Genomic DNA, 26,542 nt, shown 5'->3' with positions numbered 1-26,542 from the left:
GTTCATTTTGCTGAATGAAGGACTGAATAAATAAAAGAATGAAAGACAGTGAGAGAGAAGGAAAAGAGGGAGGGATAAAGGGAGAGAAGGCTTCCCTGGTGGCACAGTGGTTGAGAGTCTGCCTGCCGATGCAGGGGACACGGGTTCGTGCCCCGGCCCGGGATGATCCCACATGCCGCGGAGCGGCTGGGCCCGTGAGCCATGGCCGCTGAGCCTGAGCAGTCCGGAGCCTGTGCTCCGCAACGGGAGAGGCCACAACAGTGAGAGGCCCGCGTACCGCACAAAAAAAAAAAAAAAAAAAAAAAAAGGGAGAGGGAGAGAGATTAAAAAGAAAGGAAGAGGGACTACTCTGGTGGCGCGGTGGTTAAGAACCCGCCTGCCAATGAAGGGGACACAGGTTCGAGCCCTGATCCATGAAGATCCCACATGCCGCGGAGCAACTAAGCCCGTGCGCCACAACTACTGAGCCTGCACACCACAACTACTGAAGCCCGCATGCCTAGAGCCTGTGCTCCCCCACAACAGAAGCCACCGCAATGAAAATCCCGTGCACTTCAACGAAGAGTAGCCCCTGCTCGCCACAACTAGAGAAAGCCCGCGCGCAGCAACGAAGACCCAACGTAGCCAAAAATAAATAATAAATAAATATTTTTTAAAAAGGGGGCTTCCCTGCTGGCACAGTGGTTGAGAGTCCGCCTGCCAATGCAGGGGACATGGGTTCGTACCCCGGTCCGGGAAGATCCCACATGCCGCGGAGCGGCTGGGCCCGTGAGCCATGGCTGCTGAGCCTGCGAGTCTGGAGCCTGTGCTCCGCAAGGGGAGAGGCCACAACAGTGAGAGGTCCGCGTACCGCAAAAAAAAAAAAAAAAAAAAAAGAATGATGGAGGGAGGGAAGGAGGAAGGAAGGAAAGTAGAAAGGATGAAAGGAAAGATGTCAGGGAGGCTCTGGCTTGTCTTTTTTTATATATATAAATTTATTTATTTATTTTGGCTGCTTTGGGTCTTCGTTGTTGCACCCGGGCTTTCTCTAGTTACGGCAAGCAGGAGCTACTCTTCATTGCAGTGCGTGGTCTTCTCATTGTGGTGGCTTCTCTTGTTGTGGAGCACGGGCTCTAGGCACGTGGGCTTCAGTAGTTGTGGCACGCAGGCTCAGTAGTTGTGGCTCGTGGGCTCTAGAGCACAGTCACAGTAGTTGTGGCTCATGGGCTTAGTTGCTCCGCGGCATGTGGGATCTTCCCAGACCAGGGCTCAAACCCGTGTCCCCTTCATTGGCAGGTGGATTCTTAACCACTGTGCCACCAGGGAAGCCCTCTGGCTTGTTTTTGTACAGACCTTGATCTAAGAATGTTTTTTTACATTTTAGAAGGATTTTTAAAAAACAAAGAAGGATGTTTGACAGATACTGTACATGACCTGCAATGACTGAAATATTTATTATCTGGTCCTTTATGGGAAAAAAAGTGTGCCTACCCCTGAATTAGTGCATTGGTTATCTATTGCTATGAAACAAATTACCCCCAAACTTAGGAGCTTAAACCACTAAATATTTATTATTTCACAATTTCTGCTAGGGAGCAACTTAGCTGCATAATTTTGGTGCAGCAGTCTCTCATGAGGTTATAACCAAGATGTCAGCTGGACACAACATTGTTGACTATTGCATTTTTTTTTGGGGGGGGGGCTACGCCACAGGGCTTGTGTGATCTTAGTTACCCGACCAGGGGTCGAACCCATGCCCCCTGCAGTGGAAGCACAGAATCTTAACCGCTGTACCACCAGGGAAGTCCCTGGACACAACACTGTAAATCAACCATACTCCAATAAAAAATTTTTAAAAACCACAACATTGTAAATCAACTATACTCCAATTAAAAAAAAAAAAAGATGTCAGCTGGGGCTGCCATCATCTGAAGGTTTGACGGGCTGGAGGAGTCATCTCCAAAGTAGCTTACTCATACGACTGGCAAGTTGGCGATGGTTGTTAGTGGGAGGTCTCAGTTTCTCACCATGTGGAACCTTCCTCAAGTCTCCCCACAATATGGCAGCTGGCTTTCCCCAGAGTGAGTGACCCAAGAGAAAAAGCACAGGGGAAGCCACAGTGCCTTTTGTGATCTAGCCTCAGAAATCACTCACCATCATCTCTGCAACCTCCTATCAGTCACATGAGGACGCCCTAGTCCGTGTAGGTGAGGGCTACACGTGGCATGACAGGCAACAGGCAGGGATCACTGTAGGCCATCTTGCAGGCTGCCGACCACAACTAGTAAGTGGCAGAGCTTGGGATTTGAACCCAGACGATCTGGATCCAGAGTCTGTGCCCTCACCGCCATATACAGATGTCCTTCAATGGCAAAAGGTGGGTACATTTTTGAAATAGACTTCATTGTTTAGGTCGGTTTTAGATTTACAGAAAAATTGAGACTATAGTACATGTATGAGAAACTTCTCATATACCCCTGCACAGTTTCCCCTCCTATAAACATTATCATCAGTATATTTGTTATAATTAGTAAACCAATATGGATACATTATTATTACATGAAGTCCACAGTTTAGATTTCCTTGGTTTTCACCTAATATCCTTTTTCTGTTCCAAGATCTCATCGAGGACATCATATTATATTTAGATGTCGTGTCTCCTTAGGCTTGACTTAACTGTGGCAATTTCTCAGACTCCTCCTTGTTTTTGATGTCCTCGACAGTTCTGAGGACTGGTCATGAATCCTGTAGGATGACACTTTATTGGGATCTACCTGATGTTTTCTCAGGATTAGGCTTATCGGGTTACGGGCTGAGGGAGGTATATCACAGAAGTAAAATGCCATTTATTTTATTTTATTTTTTGGCTGTGCCGCGTGGCTTGCGGGATCTTTGTTCCCCGACCAGGGATCAAACCCCGGGCCCCCTGCAGTGGAAGCGCAGAGTCCTAACCACTGGTCCGCCAAGGAATTCCCCTAAAATGCCGTTTTAATCATATCATATCAAGGGTATATATGATCAACGTGGTTTATGACTATTGATGTTGCCTTGATCGACCTGCTGAAGTACAGTTTATCAGGTTTCTTAACTGCAAAATTATTATCCCTGCTCCCTTTTCCATAATGTACTCTTTGAAAGGAAGTCTCTGTGCAGGGTCCATACAGAAGGGGCGGGGAGTTATACTCCCCTTCCTCCAGGGCAGAGCATCTACACTGATTATTTGGAATTCACCGTGAGAAATTTGTCTCTTCTCCCCCCACTTATTAATTTATTCAATCCTTTATTTATATCCGTATGGATTCATGAATACTTATTTCATACTTTGGGTTATAATCCAATACTACTTGATTTTCATGAGCAAATCTCTCCAGTTTGACCATGGGGAGCTCTTGCAGTTGGCTGCTAGAAAATACATTGAAACTTTCATGGGCATTACTAAATTAGATCCTAAGAGTTTGGGCAGTTTAGATTTCCACTCCACCCTAGATTGAAGTTTTTATTTTTTGTGGAGGTGAAATTCACAGAACACACCATTTCAAAGTAGACAATTCAGTGGCACTTGGTATCTTTACAATATGTGGAGTCTCCACCTCTCTCGAGTTTCGAAATTTTTTCTTCATCCCAGAAAAACACCCTGTACCCATTATGTAATCATCCCCAACTTTCTCCTACCTCCCATCCCCTGGTAACCACGAACCTGCTCTCTGTCTCCATGGACTTGCCCGTTCTGGATACATCATAAAAAAGGATTCATGCAATATGGGACTTTTGATGTCTGGCTTCTTTCAGTTAGCATAATGTTTTCAAGATTCCTCAAAGTTAATAGCATGTGACAGTTCTCTGTTTCTTTTATGGCTGAATAATATCCCACTGTGTGTGGGAGATACCACATTTTGGAGATGGATTATTTTTAATTCTTTTTTTTTTTTTTTTTTGGCTGAGTGCGCGGGCTTTCTCTAGTTGCGGCGAGCAGGGGCTACTCTTCGTTGCGGTGCGCGGGCTTCTCATTGCGGTGGCTTCTCTTGTTGAGGAGCACGGGCTCTAGGCGCGCGGGCTTCAGTAGTTGTGGCTCGCGGGCTTCAGTAGTTGTGGCTCACGGGCTCTAGAGCACAGGCTCAGTAGTTGTGGCGCACGGGCTTAGTTGCTCCGCGGCACGTGGGATCTTCCCGGCCCAGGGCTCGAACCCGTGGCCCCTGCATTGGCAGGCGGATTCTTAACCACTGCACCACCACAGAAGTCCCCACATTGTTTATCCATTCATCTGTTGATAGACGCTTGGGTTGTTTTGACCTTTTGGTTATTGTAAATAATACTGCTGTGAACACTGGCATACAAATACCCATTTGAGTTTTCCAATGCCTGAACATATCCTGGGATAAATCGCACTTGGTCATGGTGTACAATCTATTTAATGTACTGTTGGATTCAGTTTGTTGGTATTATTTACCCACCAGATCACGTCTGGCTGAGGGTTGACGGTTGCTCCAGAGGGCATTAACAGCTGCACATGCTGGGGGCCACAAAGACCCTGAAGGAGAAAATAGAAAAACACATGCATTCTTGAGGTAGGAGTTCTACGCCTTTTGGAGTTGTCCACAACAAATGCAGCTGAAATCCAGGTAGGCCAAGGAGATAAGAAGCAGGGCACTAAAAGGTTACACTTATACATCTGAGTGCATATATAAATGTAACAATTCCTTTCTCTGAAGCTGCCTGGTGTCCTGCCCCTCCTTATTATTTTTCCTCTGGTATTTTCCAGCCTAGACTTAAAGGCAGCCCAAAACCCAGAACTGCACGCTGGATGTAGACAGAAAGGGCTCTTTAAAAAACCCTTTCTTACTGGTCTGATGAGCAGGGAAGGAAGGAGGACCTGTGGGTCAGAGAGAGTGGTGGTACATACACAGAACAGATCCAAATAGCACTGCAATAGCTTTGAAAACTAAAATGATATTGGAACCACTGCCTGGAGAAAGTGGGTTGCAACCTACAACCTGAACCTAACTGAGTTGACTGCCTGACAAAACATAAATATCAACATTCTCTGTAGGGTTTTAAACAAGACCTAGAGTATCATGATATAATAGTACAATATGTTGTATATAATGTCCAAAATGTCCAGGATACAATCCAAAATTATTCAACATGTGAAACAGTAGGAAATTTCCAACTACTCACAAAGGAAAAGAAAATCATCCTATGCCAACCCTAAAATCATGCAGATGTTGGAAGTATCAGACAAATACTTTAAAGCAGCAATTATAACTATGCCCAGGAAGTAAGAGCAAACACTCTTGAACTAATGGAAACAAAGTCTCAATAGAGAAATAAATATTTTTTTAAAGAACCACATGGAAATTTCGGAACTGAGAAATACAATAACCAAAATTAATAATTTACTGGATGGGCTAAATAGCAGAATGGAGATGGTAGAGAAAAGAGTCAACGAACTTGAAAATAGAGCAATACAAATTATCCAGTCTCAACGACAGAGCTGTGGGACAATATTAAAAGGTCTAACATTCCTGTCAGGAGAGTCCCAGAAAGAGAGGAGAAAGAAGTAAAATGAAGAAAAAAATATTTGAAGAAATAATAGCTGAAAACTCCCCCAAATGGCAAAAGACACAAGCCCACAGATTCAAGAAGCTCAGCAAATCCCAAGCACAATAAACTCAAAGAAATCCATGGCTGGACACATCATAATCAAACTGCTGAAAACTAAAAACAAAGAAAAACTCTTGAAAGCAGCCAGAGAGGGACAATCCATTGTGTACAGAGAAACAATGATTTGAATGACGATGGATTTCTCATCAAAAAACATACAGGATGGAAGGCAGGGAAATAATATTTTTCAAGTGCTGAAAGAATTGTCAACCCCAAATTCTATTCCCCATGAAAATGAAGAAATGAAGGTGAAGTAAAGACATTCTCAAATGAAGGATAACTAAGAAAATTTGTTGCTAGCAAATCCTCTCTTTTAAAAGAAAAAATGGTTAATGGAAGTTCTTCAAATAGAAGGGAAATAATACCAGAAGGAAGGTTGAAACTTCAGGAACAAAGACCAACAGAAATGATAAATCTCTGATAATACACTATTTTCCTTCTCTTTAAAAAATGTTTGATGGTTGAAAGCAAAAATTAAAACATTGATGACGTTTTCCAGTGTATGTAGATGTAACACATGTGACAATTCCAACACAGAGAGGGGAGGAAAAAGGAAACTAAACAGTGGTTCTGCACTCCACTTGAAGTGCTAAAGTATTAATTCTAAGTAGACTGTGAAAAGGTAAGTATGTATACTGTAATCCAGAGAGCCATCTCTAAAAAGGAGAGAGAGATTGTGAAAAACTCAAGAGCTAAATTTAAATGGAATACTAAAAAATATTCAAATACAGGCATACCTTGTTTATGGTACTTCATTTTATCGCGTTTTGCAGATGTTGTGTTTTTTACCAATTGAAGTTTTGTGGCAACCCTGTGTCGAACAATTCTATTGCCACCATTTTTTCAACAGCATTTGCTCACTTCATGTCTCTGTGTCACATTTTGGTAATTCTCATAATATTTCAAAGTTTTTCATTATTCGGGCTTCCCTGGTGGCGCAGTGGTTGAGAATCTGCCTGCCAATGCAGGGGACACGGGTTCGAGCCCTGGTCTGAGAAGATCCCACGTGCCGCAGAGCAACTAGGCCTGTGCGCCACAACTACTGAGCCTGCGCGTCTGGAGCCTGTGCTCCGCAACGAGAGGCCGCGACAGTGAGAGGCCCGCGCACCGTGATGAAGAGTGGCCCCCGCTCGCCGCAACTAGAGAAAGCCCTCGCACAGAAATGAAGACCCAACACAGCCATCAATCAATCAATCAATCAATCAATAAAATTTTTACAAAAAGTTTTTCGTTATTATATTTATCATGGTGATCTGTGATCAGTGATCTTTGATATTACTACTGTAATTGTTTTCTGTTTGTTTAGTATTTTTTTTAATAAATTTAGTTTATTTTTTATTTATTTATTTTTGGCTGTGTTGGGTCTTCGTTGCCGTGTGCAGGCTCTCTCTAGTTGTGGTGAGCAGGGACCACTCGTTGTCGCGGTGCGCGGGCCTCTCACTGCGGTGGCCTCCCTTGTTGCGGAGCACGGGCTCTAGGCACCCGGGCCTCAGTAGCTGTAGCACGCAGGCCTCAGCAGCCATGGCACGCAGGCTCCAGAGCACAGGCTCAGTAGCTGTGGTGCACGGGCCCAGCTGCTCTGCAGCATGTGGGATCTTTCCGGACCAGGGATCGAACCCACGCCCCCTGCATTGGCAGGTGGACTCCCAACCACTGTGCCACCAGGGAAGTCCCTGTATTTTTTTTAGAAGTTTTTTAATTTATTTATTTTTGGCTGTGTTGGGTCTTCGTTGCTGTGCGTGGGTTTTCTCTAGGTGCGGTGGGCAGGGGCTACTCTTCGTTGTGGTGTGTGGGCTTTTCATTGTGGTGGCTTCTCTTGTTGCAGAGCACGGGATTCAGTAGTTATAGTGCATGGGTTCAGTAGTTGTGGCTTGTGGGCTCTAGAGCGCAGGCTCAGTAGTTGTGGCGCACGGGCTTAAGTTGCTCCGTGGCATGTGGGATCTTCCCAGACCAGGGCTCGAATCTGTGTCCCCTGCATTGGCAGGCGGATTCTTAACCACTGCACCACCAGGGAAGTCCTAAGCATAGCTTTTATATGCACTGGGAAACGAAAAAATTCATGTGACTCACTTTATTGTGATATTTGCTTTATTGCAGTGATCCTGAACCAAACCTGTAATATCTCCGAGGTATGCCTGTAATCCAAAAGAAGGCAGGAGAGAAAAAAAAATAGAGAAGAATAAAGAAACAAAGGAGACCAACAGAAATAAACAATAAAATGGTAGGGAATTCCCTGGAGGTCCAGTGGCTAGAACTCAGTACCTTCAATGCCAGGGCCTGGGTTCGATGTCTGGTTGGGGCACTAGGATCCTATATGCTGCTCAGCACAGCCAAAATAATAATAATAATAATGATAAAATGGTAGACCTAAATTCAACCAAATCAAACTTTGAGATGATGACAGTCCCAGCAAACATCATGATTGCCACCTTGTGAGAAACCTTGACGCAAAGGCACTTTGTTAAGTGATGCCCAGATTCCTGACCCAAGGAAACCACAAGATAATAGAGGCTTGCTGTTTCAGCCATTAAATATGGGGACAACTTGTTACACAGCACTAGATAGCTAATACAGTGGCTACATTTGGAAAAGAGTGTGCCACCACCTGGGTCCTGTCCAACATCTCTGGGCTGTTTAAGACCTCTCGATGAACCTATCTCCCTCCTTACTCTCCTCAGAGACCTGATTTCACTGTCCTGCTCAAGCATGGCCAAGTTATATCGGTCACCCAATGGCCCATAACGAGTAGGTGAAGAAGGGAGGATTTGATCCCAGGACTGTCTCACTCCAGATCTTGAGTGCTTGGTCATGCATCTTGCTTCTCTAGATATGGTAGGAGACAAAAATGAGACATGTCTTAAGAATAATAACCAGTGGTCCAGTGGTGGGGACTCCACACTTTCACTGCTGAGGGCCTGGGTTCAATCCCTGGTCGGGGAACTAGAATCCCACAAGCCATGCGGCACGGCCGAAAAAAGAATGATAATCATAGTTTCCTTCTTGCTCTCCACACACCCGCCACTGTCTCCATTGTCTTGCAGCCACTAACAATAAACTTTCACATGACTCTCTCTGCCATTACAATGTCAGCTCCTTGCAGGAAAGGAATTTGTGTCTGTTTTCCTTGCTCCCAGAGCAATGCCAGGCGCTCAGCATTTATTGAATAGACAAGAACCAGTGTCTTCTCACTGCCTGGGCACCTCTAATAGGTCTGGGGTGGACACTGGAAAGTTGCCTTTCAATAAGTCCCCAGTGAGGCCCTGACACTCTGGAGAGTTTGAGAACTCCTAGTTCAGTTCTTCCCCGCTTCCCCACCCAATCTCGGGGCCAATAGATTCTCATGCCACACGTACCACCTCCTTCTGGAATACTGTCCACATGCTCCATCCTCCCCCAACCTGGACATCTATAGGGAGCGTTATGATTGCTTATTTTTTACTGGTGCCCCTGAGGCATCCTTGAAGGCAGAGCAGGTATATTCTGTGTCTCATTCTCTCACTTAATCCTACAATAGGCATGAGTGCTATGATCCCATTTTACAGATGAGCCAACAAAGGGCTTAAGTGGGGTCAGCCATGGGCAGAGAGGTATCTTGGGACTCTGGTCTTGAGATGGGCTGGGACCTGGGACCCTTTGCTGCAGTGCTTAAATCTGGACAAACCTTGAGCAACAAAATACAAAGAAACTATATGGGACGAAAAATAACTGCGTGCGTGAGCAGTTCGGGAAAGTTATGGACAAAAAGATAGAAAAGACTAAAAAGACTCAACTGCCACTTCTGAAGAGCCTGGACCAAAAACAGGACATTGGGAGCAAAAGCAGGGGACTGAGCATGCCCCCTGCACACAACACCGCCAGAGCGGTGGGCAAAACACCTAAGCCACCCCTCCAGCTCGACCCCTGGACACACCCTCACCCTCACCCTCACTGCATATAAGAACAAGCTTCCCCCCTTCAGGGAGCGAGCAAGCAAGGGGACCTGTTGCTTGTTCTTGCTGCCCTGGCTGCTGCAGCAGGGGCCCCAATAAAGTCTTGCCTGAATTTTTTGTCTGGCCTCTAGTCCATTTCTATTGATTGGGGAAGGCCAAGACCACTGGTCGGTATCAGTCTGAACCTGCATCTTGTAACAAGAGTCGAAACAAACATTTATTGAGCACCTATTACGTGAAGGCTCTGATCTAAGCACTTCACACACATGAATGCCTTTCTTCTCCCAGCAACTCTAGGTGATGAGGACTTTTCTTCCCTTTTCCTAAATGACAAAAGGAAGGCACCCAAAGGGTGCATATCTTCCTTGAGTACCTGGCAACAAAGTTTCTCTTTTGATTCTGAACTCTGTTTGGAAATCTGATGTTTTTAAGACTGTTTTTCTTCAAATATCACCATCGTGAAGTCAGATAGAAAAATAAGTAGCTCAAAGGAAAAAGATCTGGAAGAATATATTGGGTTAGCCAAAAAGTTCATTCGGGTTTTCCCATAAGATGTTATGGAAAAACCTGAAGAAACTTTTTGGCCAATCCAATACATCAAATTTAATGAGACTTATCCTAGGAGCAAGGCAATGAGGAGTTACCATCCCTTCCTTTATTATTTTTCTTGTTGTTGTTGTTTTTAATCATACATGAAGATCTAGCAAACAGATTCCCCAAAAGGCAGGCATATGGGATAGAAAATGTGATGCCCCGTCCAAATCCCCCCTCCCCCGCAAGGAACCAGAACTGTCCATGGTTTGCTTGCACACCCTGTGTCCTCTTTCCTGCAGTTTATGGTCACCTCTATGGCCACAGGCAAAACTATAACTTAAGGTTTTATTTTCCTATGTATATAAAGACTTCCTCTTTCTAAAACAAATATTTCTTAATGTTTAACTTTTTTTTTTTAAGAACAAGCACACTTAATTTTTGCAATCAGAAAAAAAAAAAAGGCAGAGTGTCCTGTGTTTTTAGAGGGGGCTATCCACAAATTTGAAATTTCAAAATGTGAAATACAAAGAAATGAAGTCACCTGGCCACCCCAGCTCCCAGAGCTAAGGGTACCTCATGAACTTTCCCGATACTTTCCCTGTGAACTTTCCAGAACGTGGGATCAATAATTAACTGTGGAAAAATAATAATAATAATAATTAACTGTGGGTATTTCTGCTGCCAGGAGCAGACACGGGGCCACCAGGCCCAGGGCTGGAGCGGAGAACTGTTTTCCCACAGTTAATGCCTTAGGAAAAGCAACAGAACCAAGGTGGTGTGGTCATAAAAATAGCTACATGCTCCGTGGAGGGTTACTATGTTTTGCATCCTCTAAATCCCATCAGAATATAATGCAAGCCACATGTGTAATTTTAAATCTTCTACTCGTCACATTAAAAAGGCAAAACAAAACCAGTGAAATTAATTATAATAATTTTATTTAGCCCAATATATCCAAAATGCCATTTCAACATGAAATCAGTACAAAAAGTCAATGATGTGTTTCACATAAATCTTCAAAATCCAGCGTGCATTTGACGCTGACGGCACATCTGATTAGGACCTGCCACGTTTCAAGAGCTCAAATGCCACATGTGACCAGTGGCTGCCCTTTCAGACAGCCCAGTTCTAAATGGTTTATCTATATTAACTTATGGAACCTTCACAATAACTCTATTCCCATTTCAGAGATGGGGAAACTGAGGCCCAGAAAGGCAAAGAAATTGCTCGGAGAGCTAGGAATGGACTCAAACCCAGACTGTCTGGTTCCAACGTGTGCCCTCTTGACCTCTATACTTCTCATCGTCAATTCCAGCTGGAAGGAGCATTGCGGTTAGCTGGCCTGGGTTCAAGTCCTGACTGTGCCACCTATAAGCCAGGTGCCTGCATGATTTGCTTAATTGCTCTGAAATGCAGTTTCTTCATCTGAAAAAGGGACACTGGCACCTAGCCAGAAGGCTGAGGGATGACTTGATAGCCTAAAGCCTGGAGGACACCCCACAGAGAGCCTGGCGCCCAGCTGGCCCCTGGGTACACTCAGGCTCTTTTAGCCGCTGCGATTTCTCCACTCACCAAATTCATTTGAGCAGAGTCCCAAACAAGCTACCCAACTTTTGCACATAATGCATTCTTGGAAACATGTTTGAATGTGACTTCGCAAAACTTGAACAATAGATTTCTGTGCTGTAAAGGACATTCCATTTACTAAGGACTGCACAGATTATGAAATCCCAAATTACTTCTCACCTCTTAGGTGTCATTGTCAAAGATAGATATCCAGGGTTTCGTACATGTTATTTTAAAACGTAATTGGATTTGTCTTATTGTGTATTTTCTTGGTTCTCATTACAAAAGTTATGGATGCTTGTTGCAAAAAAAAAAAAAAAAAAAAAAAAAAACCCAAAAATCTGATTGTTAGAGAAATATGCCATGTGGAAAGTAAAGGTGTTGTGGAGATCCACATGCAGAAAAGCACACAAATGGTTTGTGTGTGTGCCCAGGGAGGGTCATCAGCGAGGCCCCAGCTGTCAAAGCATCAGAATACGAAAGTTGAAAGAGACAATTAAAATAGCACACAATCTTCTGAAATTTCATGGGCGCGTGCACACACACAGGAATAATGAACTACGAGGATGAAAAAATTTTTTCTGTTATTAATAATAAAAAACAAATACTGATCAACCATGCTAGAGAAAAGATAAATTATCTTTGTATTCTCTCTATAGAAAACATTACAAATCATTGTCATATGAAGAGTCAATTAAAGAGTACATAGCCATAGGACTTCCCTGGCGGCGCAGTGGTTAAGAATCTGCCTGCCAATGCAGGGGACATGGGTTCAAGCCCTGGTCTGGGAAGATCCCACATGCCGCGGAGCAACTAAGTCCGTGTGCCACTACTACTGAGCCTGCGCTCTAGAGCCCACGTGCCACAACTACTGAAGCCCGCGCACCTAGAGCCCGTGCTCCTCAACAAGAGAAGCCACCGCAATGAGAAGCCTGCGCACCGCAACGAAGAGTAGCCCCCACTCACCGCAACTAAAGAAATCCCACGCGCAGCAACAAAGACCCAATGCAGCCAAAAATAAAAAATATAAATAAATAAATGTATAAAAAAGAAGAGTACATATCCATAAAATGTGGGGGGAAAGTTTGGAGAGGCATGTCTGATAGCTAATTAATAAAAATATTTTGTTATTAAAAAAAATAGCACACAATGCTTTAGTAAGTGTTGCCGAGTTGCCCTCTCCAAAGGTTCTACCAAGGGATGCCCTTTCCAACCAACGGTTTAGAGATTTCCCATTTCCCAACATCTCCAATTCTGGGCATCCCCAAATTTCTTCATTTGGCTAAACTGAGGGGGGACTTCCCTGGCGGTCCACTGGTTAAGACTCTTCGCTTCCACTGTAGGTGGCATGGGTTCTATCCCTAGTCAGGGAACTAAGACCCTGCATGCCACGCAGCATTAAACTGAGGGGGAAATTGACTAGGTTGCAAAAAGTACACACATGCTCCAATCAGGTCCACTTCCTCCACAATTAAACCTATGGTCACCCAGCATATGCCTCAAAAGGTTCAACTAAAGATCAAGATTTGCTGCTTTGGGCATGAGCTTCCCCTCCCTCCACTCTCCCCCCTGCTCACTAAGCCAGAGCCATGGTGGCCTATAGATTTCTGCAATAGACCCTGCCCCATCCCACCTCAGGGCTTTTGCACTTGCTGCTCTTTCTGCCCTGCACCTCTTCACCTAGTTAGTTCCTACTCATCCTTTGGAGGGCCCCCCTTGAGCAGGTTCTTGAACCTGTCTTCCCTTTCGTAATAATATTATCCCCCTTATAGGATTGCTATGAGGATCAAATGAGATACATAGTTCAAAACACTTGACACAGTGTTTCAGAAAGTGTTAAGATTTCAGTTCATTGGGACTTCTCTGGAGGTCCAGTGGTTAGGACTCAGAGCTTTCCTGCCGTGACCCACAGTTCAATCCCTGGTCAGGGAACTAAGATCCTGCAAGCCATGTGGAGCGGTCAAAAAAAAAATTCAGTTCAAGAGACACCTCCTCCATGAAGCCCTCCCTGACCACCCTACCCAGTTCAGGGTCCCATGTGTTGTCCTTTCTCATGGATCTCTCAATTTCTCTTTTTTGGTACATATCATAAATATAATTAAATAACTACTTGTGATATCATGTGCTTCATGTTTCTCTTTCCCATTAAGACCATGACTCCAGAAGGGCAGAAATGGTGCCAGACACCATGCCTGCCAGATGGGAGGCACCTGATGCATGTCTGTCAAATTAATGAATGGATGGATCAAATGGGCTCCATCTTTGACTCAATTATACTAAAGTGTCAGAGACTACATTTCTTATCACTGTTATCAGCACATCCATTTTCTCCCTTTCCACACCTTTTTATAAAGACAAAGGATAAAATGCAGAAATGTTCACACCACTCACTACAACCAAGCTACATCTGGCCCGACAGACCAAGATGGCCACAAAGCTCAAACAGAACTGTTGGTGGGTAGGTAGCGCCCCCATGTGTTCCCTGGGAATCTGTTTTTCTGATCGTCTACAAATGCCAAAATTGAATACTCAGGTTGTATCTTTTTTTTTTTTTTTTTTTTTTTCAGGTTGTATCTTTATTTGTCCTTCTGAATTGACTCTCACCCTTCTCCCCCTGCCCTGTGCCCTGACAGGCTAACTGCATGACTGGCTCCCTTACCTTCCTTGCCTGCTGGTGCAGCCAGTGAGAGGCTCCAGCAGGAGATGGGAGGGGAGGAGGGGAGAGAGGGCAGGGTCTTTATTCCCCTCTCCCTAAACATGGTCTGGATCTAGTGACTCAATTTTAACGCACAGGATGTGGCGGCAGAAGTGATGCTACGTGACTTTCAAGGTGAGGTCTTGGAAATATACAATTTCCACCTGGCTTTCCTTCTCTTGGGTTGCTTGCTCTGTGGAGGCCAGCTGCCAGGTTGGGAGTATCAAGCACAAACAGCCCAAGTAGGGAGGAATTGAGGCATCCCTCCAACAATCAGCACCCACCTGCCAGTCATGTGCGTGAGCCACCACGGAAGCAAGATCCTCCAGCCCCAGTCAAACTTTCAGATGGCTGCAGCCCCAGTCAACATCTTGACTACGACCTTATGGAAACCCTGAGCCAGAAAGCTCAGTAAAGCCATTGCTGGATTCCTGACCCACAAAAACCGTAGGAACTGATACGTGTTTATTGTTTTAAGCCATAACATTTGGGGATTATTTGTTATGCAGCAACAGAGAACTACAACACCTGGTAACAAGAGTCCCAGGCTCCCACCTCTACCTGGAACTCTCTTCTCCCACATCCTTCAGGTCTCCACTCAGATGTTACTTCCTGCAGGCTTCCCTAAACTCCCTTTACCCATCCCCCTGCCCCAGTTCATTTTTCATCCTGGCATGTATTCTCTCCTATCCTATTACATATTTGTTTCTTGTCTGTCTCCCCCACTAGAATGCTAGCTTTATGTGGGCAGGGATCTTTGTTTTCTTTGATGCTGCGTCAACAGTGGAACAGTGCCTGGCACAGAGTAAGCTCTCACTGTGGTGGCCATTAGGATGAGAATCTAGCAGACCTGAGTTGTGTGGGGGCTGGATCAGACTCCCACCTGTTTCCTGCCTGCTCTGTGCCCACCCTGACCAAGGGGTGGGACATAGCTGTGACCTCCCCCTCCACTGGGTAAGTAGTAATTGGCAACTATACTGGGAGAGCCCCTCCATGTCTCCCCACTTCCCTCAGGATAAAATCCCAGGTCCTCTGTGCTGCCTATACCACCCCCCCTTCCCTGCCCGAAATCCCACCACTCAGCACAAAGAACCATGAACTGTTTACATGCACCCCAGGGAGGGCTGCATAGACCCCACAAACAAAACTTTGGGGTTCAAGTAGAAAACACTAGAACATTTTTTTAATCTTTTTTGTTAAGTTTGCTAAGGAATATCATCATGTAATAAATACATTATTATAAAGTGATCTACAGAATCTCTCAGTATAACTGTATTTGTATATAATTTATAAACAAATATCCCTCTGGGGGTTGAGCTTCAACATTTTTACTGATAGAGGTGCATGTTGAAAAAGTTTTAGGAGTCATTTATCCTAATGCAATTTTGCCACCCCCAGAGGACATTTGGCAACGTCTGGAGACATTTTCAGCTGTCATGACTGGGGCAGGGGTGCCGCTGGCATCTAGTGGGTTGAGGCCAGGGATGCTGCTAAACATCCTACGATGCACACGGCAGGCCCCCACCACAGAGAACCATCCAGCCCCAAATGCCGATGTTGCTGAGGTTGAGAAGCCCTGGCCTAAAGCGCTAGACTCTCTTGATTCTGGGGGTTTTGCACGGCTAGCTGCTTCCTTCCCCCACTCCATTCTTCACCTGCTGAGCCGTCACACTTCCAGGACTCCTCCAAGAAGACATTTCTGATGCGGCAAGGCGGGGACAGAGCCCCTCCCCCGCTTGCTGGGTTAAAATTGTCCTGGCCCCCCGGGGTTCTCAACCTTACGTTTTACAGTGCAGATCCCCTGGAACCCCTAGACAGCCCGATTCTGCAGAACGGCTAGGGACCAGGAATCAGTATTTTTAGCAAGCACCTCCTCCTTGCCGCCAACTGCCTGCCCCTTCATATTTTGCACATAGTAGGTGGCCCAGGGACTAGTTGAATGTCTACAGCATGCCAGGAGCTACTAAGTGCTCTACCCGGGGACTCGAATCCTGGCACACGCACGCGCGCGGGCACACACACACACACACACACACTCCAGGATGTAGCCACTATCATCATCCCCATCTTACAGAGGAGTAAACTGAGGTTCAGAGAGGGGACGTGGCGAGGTAAGAGGCTCAAAGTGAGAAAGGGGTCCAGGTCCTAATTAGCGCCTGATTCCTGGGGGAGAGGAGGGGACGGGAGGGGAGGGGACAGAGCGATGGACTGGGGGAGCACGAGCTAGCGGGGACCGGGAGACACACCACGGCCTTCAGATGCGGCCCCGCCCCCACGAGGGACGTGAAGACGCGGACCCCGCGCAGCGTGGGGACATGTGACCGACTGCAGAGGCCGCGCCGCCTCCCCCGCCCGAGGTCTGCGCGCTCCGCCGCAGGGTGCAGATCGGGGGCGCCCGCCTGGGTTTGGGGCGCAAGAGCAGAGGTGGAGCCAGGGCGGAGCCAGCGCGCCCCGTCCCCCCTCTTTCCAATCGAAAGCGAAACGGAGGGCTGGAAAGGAAGGGCGGAGCCGGCCTGGAGGCCCCGCCCCCTGCCCTGAGAGGCAGCTGGACAGACGGGCGCACCCAGGTAGGGGGACGCTGAGCGCCCAGTGCGGACCCTCGCGGGGACCTGCGCCGCCACCATGTCTCAGGAAGGTGTGGAGGTAGGAGAAGGCTACAACTGGGCCGGGGGCCCGCGAGAGATGCTGGGGAGGAGCCGGGGGACGCGGAGGGGGCTTCGCAGTTCCTAGGGACTCCATCCGAAACCTAGACCTTCCCCCAGGCTGGCACTCGTCTCCCTCAGAAAGGAGAGTGACCGCCACATGCCCCAGAGCGAAATGCGGCCTCCTCGAGGAAAAGCGGGGGCTGCTGGGTCAAGGGTCAGAGGCCAGGGGTTACCTGGCCGGCCTCCTCCCTTAGCGTGGGACGTTCGCCTTAGTCCGCTCCCTCCCCCAGTGCCCTGTGGGGACTTTGGCTTTTTCCAGGAAATGCAGTAGAGGGATTGGGGGGGTGGGGTGCGGAGGCTAAAACCAAGGGTCAAGTTCAGGCCGTGAAAAAAGGATGCCTAGGGATGGGGGAGGGGCAATCGCGCCTCTCCTTCCTCCATCTGAGCCCCTGTCTCCCCACCCCAGCTGGAGAAGAGCGTCCGGCGCCTCCGGGAGAAGTTTCATGGGAAGGTATCCTCCAAGAAGGCGGGGACTCTGATGAGGAAGTTTGGCAGCGACCATACCGGAGTGGGGCGCTCCATCGTGTACGGTGAGCAGGCGGGGGTCCTGCCTGCAGGGGGTTCCGCTGGGGAGCGGGGAGGGGGTGTGGTCTCTGCTGAGGGTAGGAAGAGGCGATGAGATCATCTCTTTGGGGGGTGGTCTGTATCGGGTTCGGGGCCCAGAAACTCCCACAAGATCTTTCAAAGGCCTTTCACTTACACTTACTCTCCCCACCAGGGGTAAAGCAGAAAGATGGACAGGAACTGAGTAATGACCTGGATGCCCAGGTAAACTGCGCCCTCCCCTCAAAGGATGTGGTAAGGGGAGGGAGAACAGAAGGGTCAGGCTCATCCATGGTGAGCCCCCTCTGTGCCTTGTCAGTCCACAACTCATGGTCTAGCCTCATTCACTTATGCACCTCTCAGTCGTGTATCTGGCCAGGGAGCCTGCAAACAGTAGATGCTCATTACATGCTGACTGTATTAAATGGAAGACAGAGACAAGAAACTAAGCAGTGAAACGAATCACGATTGTCATTATAGAGGAGCCAAAGAGATCAGGGAAAGCTTCCTGGAGGAGGTGGTACCAAGTTCTTCAAGACTAAGGAGGAGTGACCTCTGGGAAGGGGAGGGGTTGGAGAGGGTCTTCCTGGAAGAGGGGTGGCATGACAAAAGGAACATACAGACAGGCTGGGATGAGCAGGAGATCAGAGAGGAGAGAGGGGCAGGGGAACCCATGTGAATGAATGAATGAATGAATGAAAGGCTTTGCATGGCCACTTTGCCCCTTAGATGGCTTTGGTGGCTGGCGTACCGGTTGGCCTGCCTGAAAGACCCAGCACAGAGTTGTTAAAGAGTATAATAAAGTACGTATTATACCCTTAACATTTATATATTTACAGTTATACATATAATGAGTATGATAAAAATAGCCCAGAGTATCATTGATTGAGCACTTCCCCTGCGGCAGGACTCCAGGAATATTACCTGTTGACTTATTTCATTGCCACAGGTCCTGTGAGACAGGTCCTATTACTTATCACGTTCATTTTACAGATGAGAAAATTGAGACACAGGGTGATGACGTCACTCACCAGGTTCATGCTGAATGCAGGTGGCAGCTGGGATTTGAACCCAGGCCACCAAGAGTCAGAACCTGGGCTCTTAGATGTCCCTCATTAGGAGGAGTGGCTTGGCCACACCCCCACAGCTGGAAGTGATGAAGCCAGGGTTTCAACCTGCATCTATCTGAATCCAGAGCTCAAGCACTTAACCTAAAGCAGCATGGCCTCAAAGAGGTGACCTGTCACAATGCCAGCAAGTGTGTGGCATTCATTGGCAGGAAGGGAGCATGGGGTCCAGCCTGTTCCGCCATGCTCACTCAGGGTAATCTCAGGCAAGCCCTCTCCCGGCTCTGGGCCTCAGTATCCCCGTCTGAGCAATGGGGATGACAGGTGTGCCCACCTCCCAGGGTTGCTATAAGGACAACTGAGGTCACAGATCCTGCCCTCAGGAAGTGTATGCTGCTCAATCAACTCCTCCTGAGTTAGGGACACTCTACTCTTATATGGGGCCAGAACCCTGCCTCCCCGTGCAGAAGCCCCGCCCCCAGAAAAGAGGCGTGAACCACATCTCCAGTTTCTGCCCCTGGTGTTTCCACCCAGGACCCCCCAGAGGACATGAAGCAGGACCGGGACATCCAGGTGAGTCCAGGATGTGGGACAGGGAGGTAAGCAGGGAGGACATCCATGGGGGTGTTCATAGGTGAGGAGGAGGGACATTGTAGGGGCAGGAAGGGGAGAAGAGGGCTGACCACCGTCTCCATTCTGCAGGCGGTGGCCACCTCGCTCCTGCCACTAACAGAAGCCAACCTACGCATGTTCCAACGTGCCCAGGAAGATCTCATCCCTGCCGTGGACCGGCAGTTCGCCTGCTCCTCCTGTGACCATGTCTGGTGGCGCCGCGTGCCCCAGCGGAAGGAGGTGATAACCCAACCTCTGACCTTGGTTCTGTCCCGGCTCCACTCCAAAGCCCCACTCTCAGTGTCCAAACCTCTGACCCAAGAACATCAGCCTCTGAGAGCCCAACCCCGGACCTGCAACCTCAGAGATCAACCCCAATCTCAGACCCTAACCCCAACCCACTGAGCTGGACTTTTCAACTTGACATTCAACTTGAGAAGCTCAACTCTTATCCCAGAGCCTGACCTCTGACTACACAGTTTGACAGCTACCACAGAAATCAAACCTGACCCCCAAACCACAACCCCAAATCTGGCTTCTGAACCCCCTGACCAGTGGTATGCTTCTGGTAAATGCCTAATAACCGGCTCTCGTGGGGCGGAGGCACCCCCAGATTTACAGTGTTTGCCAATTTCCATAGTGTAAATCTCGATCTGGCTAACATCAGGCTATCACTGCTCACCTCAGACAGCAAGCCTGCCCCTCTCTCCGCACCCCCAGGTGTCCAGATGCAGGAAATGCCGGAAGCGCTACGAGCCGGTGCCCAGTGATAAGATGTGGGGTGTGGCTGAGTTCCACTGCCCGAGATGTCGGCACAACTTCCGGTGAGGGCACAACTTCGGGTGAGGGCACTGACCCCACCCCCACCTCCCATCCTCGGCCCTGCCCCACCCCAGCCCTGCCCCTCCCTGCCCTGGCCCTGCCCTGGCCCCACCCTGGCCCAGCTGGCCCTTGGACCCTCACGGCCCTGCCCGCCCCCAGGGGCTGGGCACAGATGGGGTCCCGGTCCCCCTGCTACGGGTGCGGCTTCCCCGTGGATCTGACACGGATCCTCCCTCCACGCTGGGACCGGGACACAGATCGCCGCAGCACCCACACCCACTCCTGCTCGGCTGAGGACTGCTACAATCGGCGAGGTGAGGGCCTGGCGCGTCCCCATGGCCTACCCCCCCATTCCGGGCATACACCTCTGAGCCTTTAAGAACCAAGGTCTCTACCTGCTTCTTCCGCATACCTCCTAAGGCCTCCGTCCTGGAGGCCTTTTCATCTCCCACTGCAATGGCCCCTCCTTCCACATCTTCCACGGGCCTCCAGCCTCCTTACCTCCAGGTCACTCAGGACCCCTGCCCCTCCTAACACCCACCTCCCATGGCGTCATCCACCTTCCATGTCTCCTCACATAAAGTTCTGTGGTTTCACTCTGGTGGCCCACACCCCAGTGTCCTGTGGACTCTGTCCCTGTGGTCTCTGTGTTCTTGGCTCCTGTTGTGTCCTCTGTAGTCTCAGGTGACGCCCATGTCCCTGGGTCTCCTGTGGCTTCAACACCTGTGACTTTCACCTCTGAATTTCCTGTAGCTCTGGCCCCAGAGCCTGTAGCCTCAGCCCCTCCCCTTCCCAGAGCTCCCCGTGGCCTCAAGCCCCACGACCTCAGAACCTCTCCCTCCCCAGAGCCCCACGTGCCTGGGACGTCCTGCGCACACCCCAAGAGTCGGAAGCAGAACCACCTGCCCAAAGTCCTGCACCCCAGCAACCTCCACATCAGCAGTGGCTCCACTGTGGCCACCTGCCTGAGCCAGGGGGGCCTCCTGGAAGACCTGGACAACCTCATTCTGGAGGACCTGAAGGAGGAGGACGAGGGCGGGCACGGGGAGTGACCCCTGCCAGGTGCAGATGCAAACCAGACACGGTCTGTGCATATTTTGTGTTGTTATAAAATACGAGCTCAAATGGAGATCTAAATGCCCTTGGGGAGCCATCTGGGTCCAAGATGCTGGCAGGGGGATTCCTGGGTGCTGTTTTCAGGGTCCTGGGGAGCAGATCCACAACGAGAAGAGGTCTGTGGGACGCGGCCCACACTGAGTCACAAAGGAGGTGTGGCCAGGACAACTTGGGCTCCTGCGGACACACATCCCCTGTGACCTGGGGGACAGATGAACAGATGGTCACAGCCTCAGGGGCCTGATCAGCATGGCAACCTTCTTGAGAGAGTAAGCCCCACCACGAAACTCGGCCCAGTAAACGCCGTCCTGGTAACGGCTACGGTAGTGGCCACCACGATGCCACACACCATTGAGGTTGGAGTGGGCACAGGCATGGTACCACCAGCCTCCCCGCTGGTACAGGGCGCAGTTACCTGAGGGAAGAGAGAATCCATGTCTTCTCACCAGAATAAAAGCCTCTACCAGCACCTCATTAGTACAAGGCTTTTGCCAGGCATCCTCTGTCCCCATACCTTCTTCAGAGTAATAGCCTTAATTCCTTCCTTATCCCCTTACCAAAGTACAAGTCACATTTTCTCCACCCTTTCTGCAAACTAGGAGCTTTACCTCTCATTCCTTTATCAGGGAAAACAACCTTCTCTACTTCCTTTCTAGAATAAGAGTCCTAGCTCTCATACCTCCCCCTATTCCCCCCACCCCCACCACCACCTTTCACAAAGGCAGGAATCCTGACTCTTACTGCCTAATCAGAGAATGAATCTGGACTCCGCGCCCCCCTCACCAGAATAAGAGTCCTATCCTCCACTCTCCTGTTTATCCTGATCCTTACCAGAGGAAAGTCTTACCCCACCCCCTTTCATTTCCTCACTAACAGTCTCCTACTCCCTCCCCACCACCACCACCAGAATGAGAGCTCTTTACCAGAATAGGAGTCTCGGTCCCTATCCACGGTGCTGAAAGGCTTGTCATTGTGCCAGGATAGAGAGTCTCCAGCATCTCCGTGGTAATGGCCAAGCCGTAGGCGGTAGTGGTCACTCTCAGGCTCCAGGGAAAAACCATCATAGTGGGCACGTGCCCCGCGGCCTCCCCAGTCCTCGAGGAGCACCAGTAGCTCATGGTCCCCATGGCTGGTCAGCTGATGCACAGGTTCAAGGCCCAGCCAGTATTCCCCATCAGGCTGCCCAAAGCCCACCTGGCAGGGCAGGAAAGTCAGGGAGTCAGCAGCAGGTCTCCTTCCCCTGCCCAGCCTTGCCCCACCCACCTGTGCCCACCTTGTAGTGCTGCCAGGTAGTGAAGAAGTTGACGGAGCCATCTTGCCGCCTCTGGATCACAGTCCAGCCTCCACCTTCCAGCTGTTGCTCACACCATGCTGACAACACATGACGGCCCACTCGTAGCTCATACACTCCGCTCTGTCCATGGCCTGCCTGGCGGGCCTCTGCACAATCCCGCCATGGGCCTGCGGGCACAGGGATATGGGACAGGCACAACCTGGACCAGTCAACCCTTTACTGGAGTAAGAGTCCTGATTCTCACTGGTCCCCTTACCAGAACAGTCGAACTGCCTCTCCTATTCCCTCTCCAGAATAAGAGCCCCAATACCCCTTTTCTTACCTAAATAAGACTCTAAGTCATTCTTCTCTCACTAAAGCAAATGTGGAGCCTGGGATTCTTAAATTCTCCTTCTATGGTCTCCTCATCAGAATAGAGGTCTTGAACATGGCCCTCTGAATTCCCTCAAATTCTCACCAAAGTAGCAGTCCTGAATCCCCTGCCCTCTTGTCAAAGTAAGAGTACCTCTCTTATTTTCACACCATAGTAAGAATTTTGGTGTTTATCAAAGTAAGAGCCATATCTCCCTGTTCCATTATCAGGATAAAAGCATCATTTCCTCCAGGCCCCCCAGCATGAGAGGAATCTGGCATTAAAGTCCTGACTCATATTTCCCTCTATTCATGCTGCACTGGGAATCTCCTGGCTCCTCACACCCTCAACAGCCCTGCCCTTGTCTTACCTGCTGGCTTGGTAGGGACAGCAGGGTGCCCTGAGGGCACAGGAGAGGCCAAGGGCCCCTGCTGTCTCAGGGTCTGGTCTCTCTGGGATTCTGGGGCTGAGTTCATCCTCCTGCTGGTGTCATTGGTGCCACCTACCAGACTGACTGGAACCACAGGCACCAGGGGCGGTGGCAGGACCTGGGGTAACCAAGAGAGTTAGATGTGATTGCACTAACCCTTAGCCCAGGACGCTCTGGGCTCGTAAATCTCCTAGCACCCAGATGGGAAGATCAAGCAGGGGCGTGTATTGATCTTCCCAAGCCTAACTCTAGTAGTCAAGAAGAGACAGAGCTGGGCTTAAACTCCTGCTCTGGTGTTAATAGCTTAACCGATCTGTGCCTCCAAACTTTTCTGTGAAGTAGGGATAATATGAGTACATCCAATACTATTAACTTACTGAATCCTCCCAACAACCCTGTAAGTTAGGTACTGTCACAAAGCAACAATTGCTTATTCAAAACCTAAGGTGAGACATAATCCAGAATTTAGAATAATATAGCAGGAGTTAGAAACAGTAATGCAGGGTCTACCTCTATATTACCTAACACCCCCAACGAGGTCTTTGGTCTTTATCACATATTAATAATATGCTTGATTATAGGATCCTATGAGTATTCATATTAGGTAGATAAGTAAAGACTTCAAGTAGCTACCAGTTGCGTTTTGACCCAAATGAGTTACTGGGGAAGAGGTAGGGGTCCGTTTTTGGAGCTTTTTGTATTTCGGAACTGAGAATCATGGGGTTGGGACTTCCCTGGCGGTCCAGTGGTTAAGATTCGGTGCTTCCACTGCAGGGGGCACGGGTTCGATCCCTGGTCGGGGAACGAAGATCCCGCATGCCCCGCAGCGCGGCCAAAAAAAAAAAAAAAAGGGCATGGGGTTTCAGGGGGCCCATCTACTGAAGATGCTCACAAGAAGTGGCTGCTATTTGGGGAGGGAGATAGTTTCAGAGTTACCTGCTGCTGCCCGCCCGCACTCCCCGGGCACAGGCGTTCCAGGCGGGAGATGAGGCCACTCTGCTGGCTGACCAGCTGTGCCAGCTCGCGGAACTTGACGTCCAGCTGGTGGAAGCGGGCGGCGGCGCGCTGCGCCTCGGCCGAGGCGTTCAGCACACGCTCCCCAAGCAGCGCCAGCGCGGCGGCAGGCTCCGCCCCCAGGCCTAGCCCCGCCCCCGGTCCCGCCTCGTGCTGCAGCTGCGCGCGCAGCTGGCCCAGGCGCGCGCTCAGGCCACGGCTCTCCTTGCGCAGCGCACGCACCTCGCCGGCTACAGCGCCGTCGGCCGTCGCCAGCCGCTGAAGTTCGCGCAGCAGCTCCTCGTGGCGGCCCACTCGCACGCGCAGTGCCGCCACGTCGCTGGCGTTCACGGCCTCCGGAGTTGGGCGCGGAGCCGCCGGCCCGCTCCAGCACACGGCGCCTGTGAACTTCTGCGGGGGCAGCACGAAGGTGTAGGTGCAGCGCGGGGCGGCTGCGCGCGCCCACCAAGCGTCCAGCAAGAGCAGCAGCTGCATCGTGAGCAGCCGGGGTGCCGACATGGCGGACCTGCAGGCAGAGGATGAACGGGAAGGAGGGGGCCCCGGAACGCAGGCTCGACCCCCGACTCTCAAGCTGGGCCATACCTATGTGGTCCCACGCGGGAATGCACAGGTGTACACCTGCGTAGATCAGGGTCTACACACGCCCGCCTCCATCCCTTTCCCTGTCCCGAGGCTGGAGATACGCCAATAGAATCCAGCTCTGGCCTCCCCACTGAGTTCCAGGCGCCCTGCGGGTCAGTGTGTCTCGTCCATTCATTCAGCAAGCATTCTCTGAGTGCTAACTGTGTGCTGGCCTCAGTTCTACGCGCTGGGAATACAGTTGAGAACAAAACACAAAAATCCCTGCCCTGGTGAGCAAGGACCAAATAAACTTAGAATTAATTGAGTGTATTAGACAGCCCTAAGGTACTAAAGATAAAAGGTACTTTTAGTAAAAGACAGAGGGGAATTCCCTAGGTGTCCAGTGGTTAAGACTCCCGGCTTCCATTGCAAGGGGCCGGGGTTCGATCCCTAGTCTGGGAACTAAGATCCCGCAACCTGCATGGCGCGGCCAAAGAAACAAACAACTACAAAAAAAAGAAAAAAAAAAAACAGTAAAAGAGATATGGGGATATGTGCAGGGGCAATTTGAGAGGAGGGAAGACCTGGAAGAGGTGACAGTTTTGAACAAAGACCTGAAAGAGGTGAGGGAGGAAACCATGGGGGTATCTGGGAGAAAAGAGGTCCCTGGCAGGGGGAATAGAAAGTGCAAAGGCCCTGAGGTTGGACCATGCCTGATGTATTAAAGGAACCTGGAGGAGACTGGAGCACAAGCCATGGGGAAACAGGTGGCCGGGGGTGGGGGGGGGGCGGGCGGGTGAGAGGAGATGAAGAGAAAGTCTCACTAACTCAGTCTAGTAGCGGACACCCTATTTCCCCTGTCCTCAGACCAAAACTCCAGAGTCATTCATGTCTCTTCATGGCAGATGGAACCCATCAGCCAGGCCTATCAGCTCTTGTGTTTAGACCCTGAATTCCTCCACATTCCCCCCCATTCTCACTCCCTCCCATGATCCCAGCTCAAGACACCATCTGGATTTCCTTAGAGCAGCTGCCTGCCAGGTCTCCAGGCTTCCATCCTCAATCTCTGCTCTGTTTCTCCCACAGTGGCCAGAGGATACCCGTGAACACCCAAGACAGGTCACGTCCCTCCTCCTCTGCTCAGGACCTCTGTGGCTTCCTCCTCACTCCGAGGAAAAGCCCAAGTCCTCCCTGCAGCCCACAAGGCCCTACATGCTCTGCCCAGGCCCCTCCCTGCCCTCCCCTCCTCCCATTCATCCTCCCACCCACCGCGCTCACTCTGCTTCAGGCACCCTGGCCTGGCTGTTCCTCAAACACACAAGCCTCAGAGCCTTTGCACTTGCTGTTTCCGCAGCCTGGAATATTCTTCCCTGAATTTATCACAGCTCCCTGTCTCTCCTTATTCAGGTCTCAGCTCAGTTGTCTCCTCCTCAGAAGCCCTCTTTGAGGGACTTCCCTGGTGGCACAGTGGTTAAGAATCCGCCTGCCAATGCAGCGGACACGGGTTCAATCTCTGGTCCGGGAAGATCCCACATGCCTCAGAGCAACGAAGCCCGTGTGCCACAGCTACTGAGCCTGTGCTCTAGAGCCCGTGAGCCACAACTACCGAGCCCGTGTGCCACAACTACTGAAGCCCATGCGCCTGGAGCCCGTGCTCTGCAA

At 49.6% G+C, this 26,542-nt stretch overlaps 2 protein-coding genes across 2 annotated transcripts; one reads left to right on the top strand and one right to left on the bottom strand.

Moving 5' to 3' along the window:
• The first annotated feature begins 16,683 nt into the window (after positions 1-16,683).
• On the top strand, positions 16,684-21,242 carry SHFL (shiftless antiviral inhibitor of ribosomal frameshifting). The gene is made up of 8 exons (XM_027085239.1): positions 16,684-17,007; positions 17,476-17,599; positions 17,788-17,837; positions 19,214-19,252; positions 19,382-19,531; positions 20,012-20,115; positions 20,273-20,427; positions 20,960-21,242. Exons 1-8 carry the CDS (start codon positions 16,987-16,989, stop codon positions 21,163-21,165), a joined length of 849 nt encoding a protein of 282 aa, XP_026941040.1. The 5' UTR covers positions 16,684-16,986; the 3' UTR covers positions 21,166-21,242.
• ANGPTL6 (angiopoietin like 6) lies at positions 21,201-25,489 on the bottom strand. The gene is made up of 5 exons (XM_027085238.1): positions 24,242-25,489; positions 23,246-23,423; positions 22,503-22,690; positions 22,153-22,423; positions 21,201-21,644 (listed from the first exon to the last, which is right to left on the bottom strand). Exons 1-5 carry the CDS (start codon positions 24,815-24,817, stop codon positions 21,454-21,456), a joined length of 1,404 nt encoding a protein of 467 aa, XP_026941039.1. The 5' UTR covers positions 24,818-25,489; the 3' UTR covers positions 21,201-21,453.
• Positions 25,490-26,542: the final 1,053 nt, after the last annotated feature.

The sequence above is a fragment of the Aethalodelphis obliquidens genome, unplaced genomic scaffold, assembly GCF_003676395.1.
Source record: "Aethalodelphis obliquidens isolate GAN/ISIS:26980383/991018 unplaced genomic scaffold, ASM367639v1 scaffold53, whole genome shotgun sequence".
Lineage (NCBI taxonomy): Eukaryota > Metazoa > Chordata > Mammalia > Artiodactyla > Delphinidae > Aethalodelphis > Aethalodelphis obliquidens.
The sequence above is the reverse complement of the archived record's forward strand: the minus strand, read 5'-3'. Positions and strand labels throughout refer to the sequence as shown.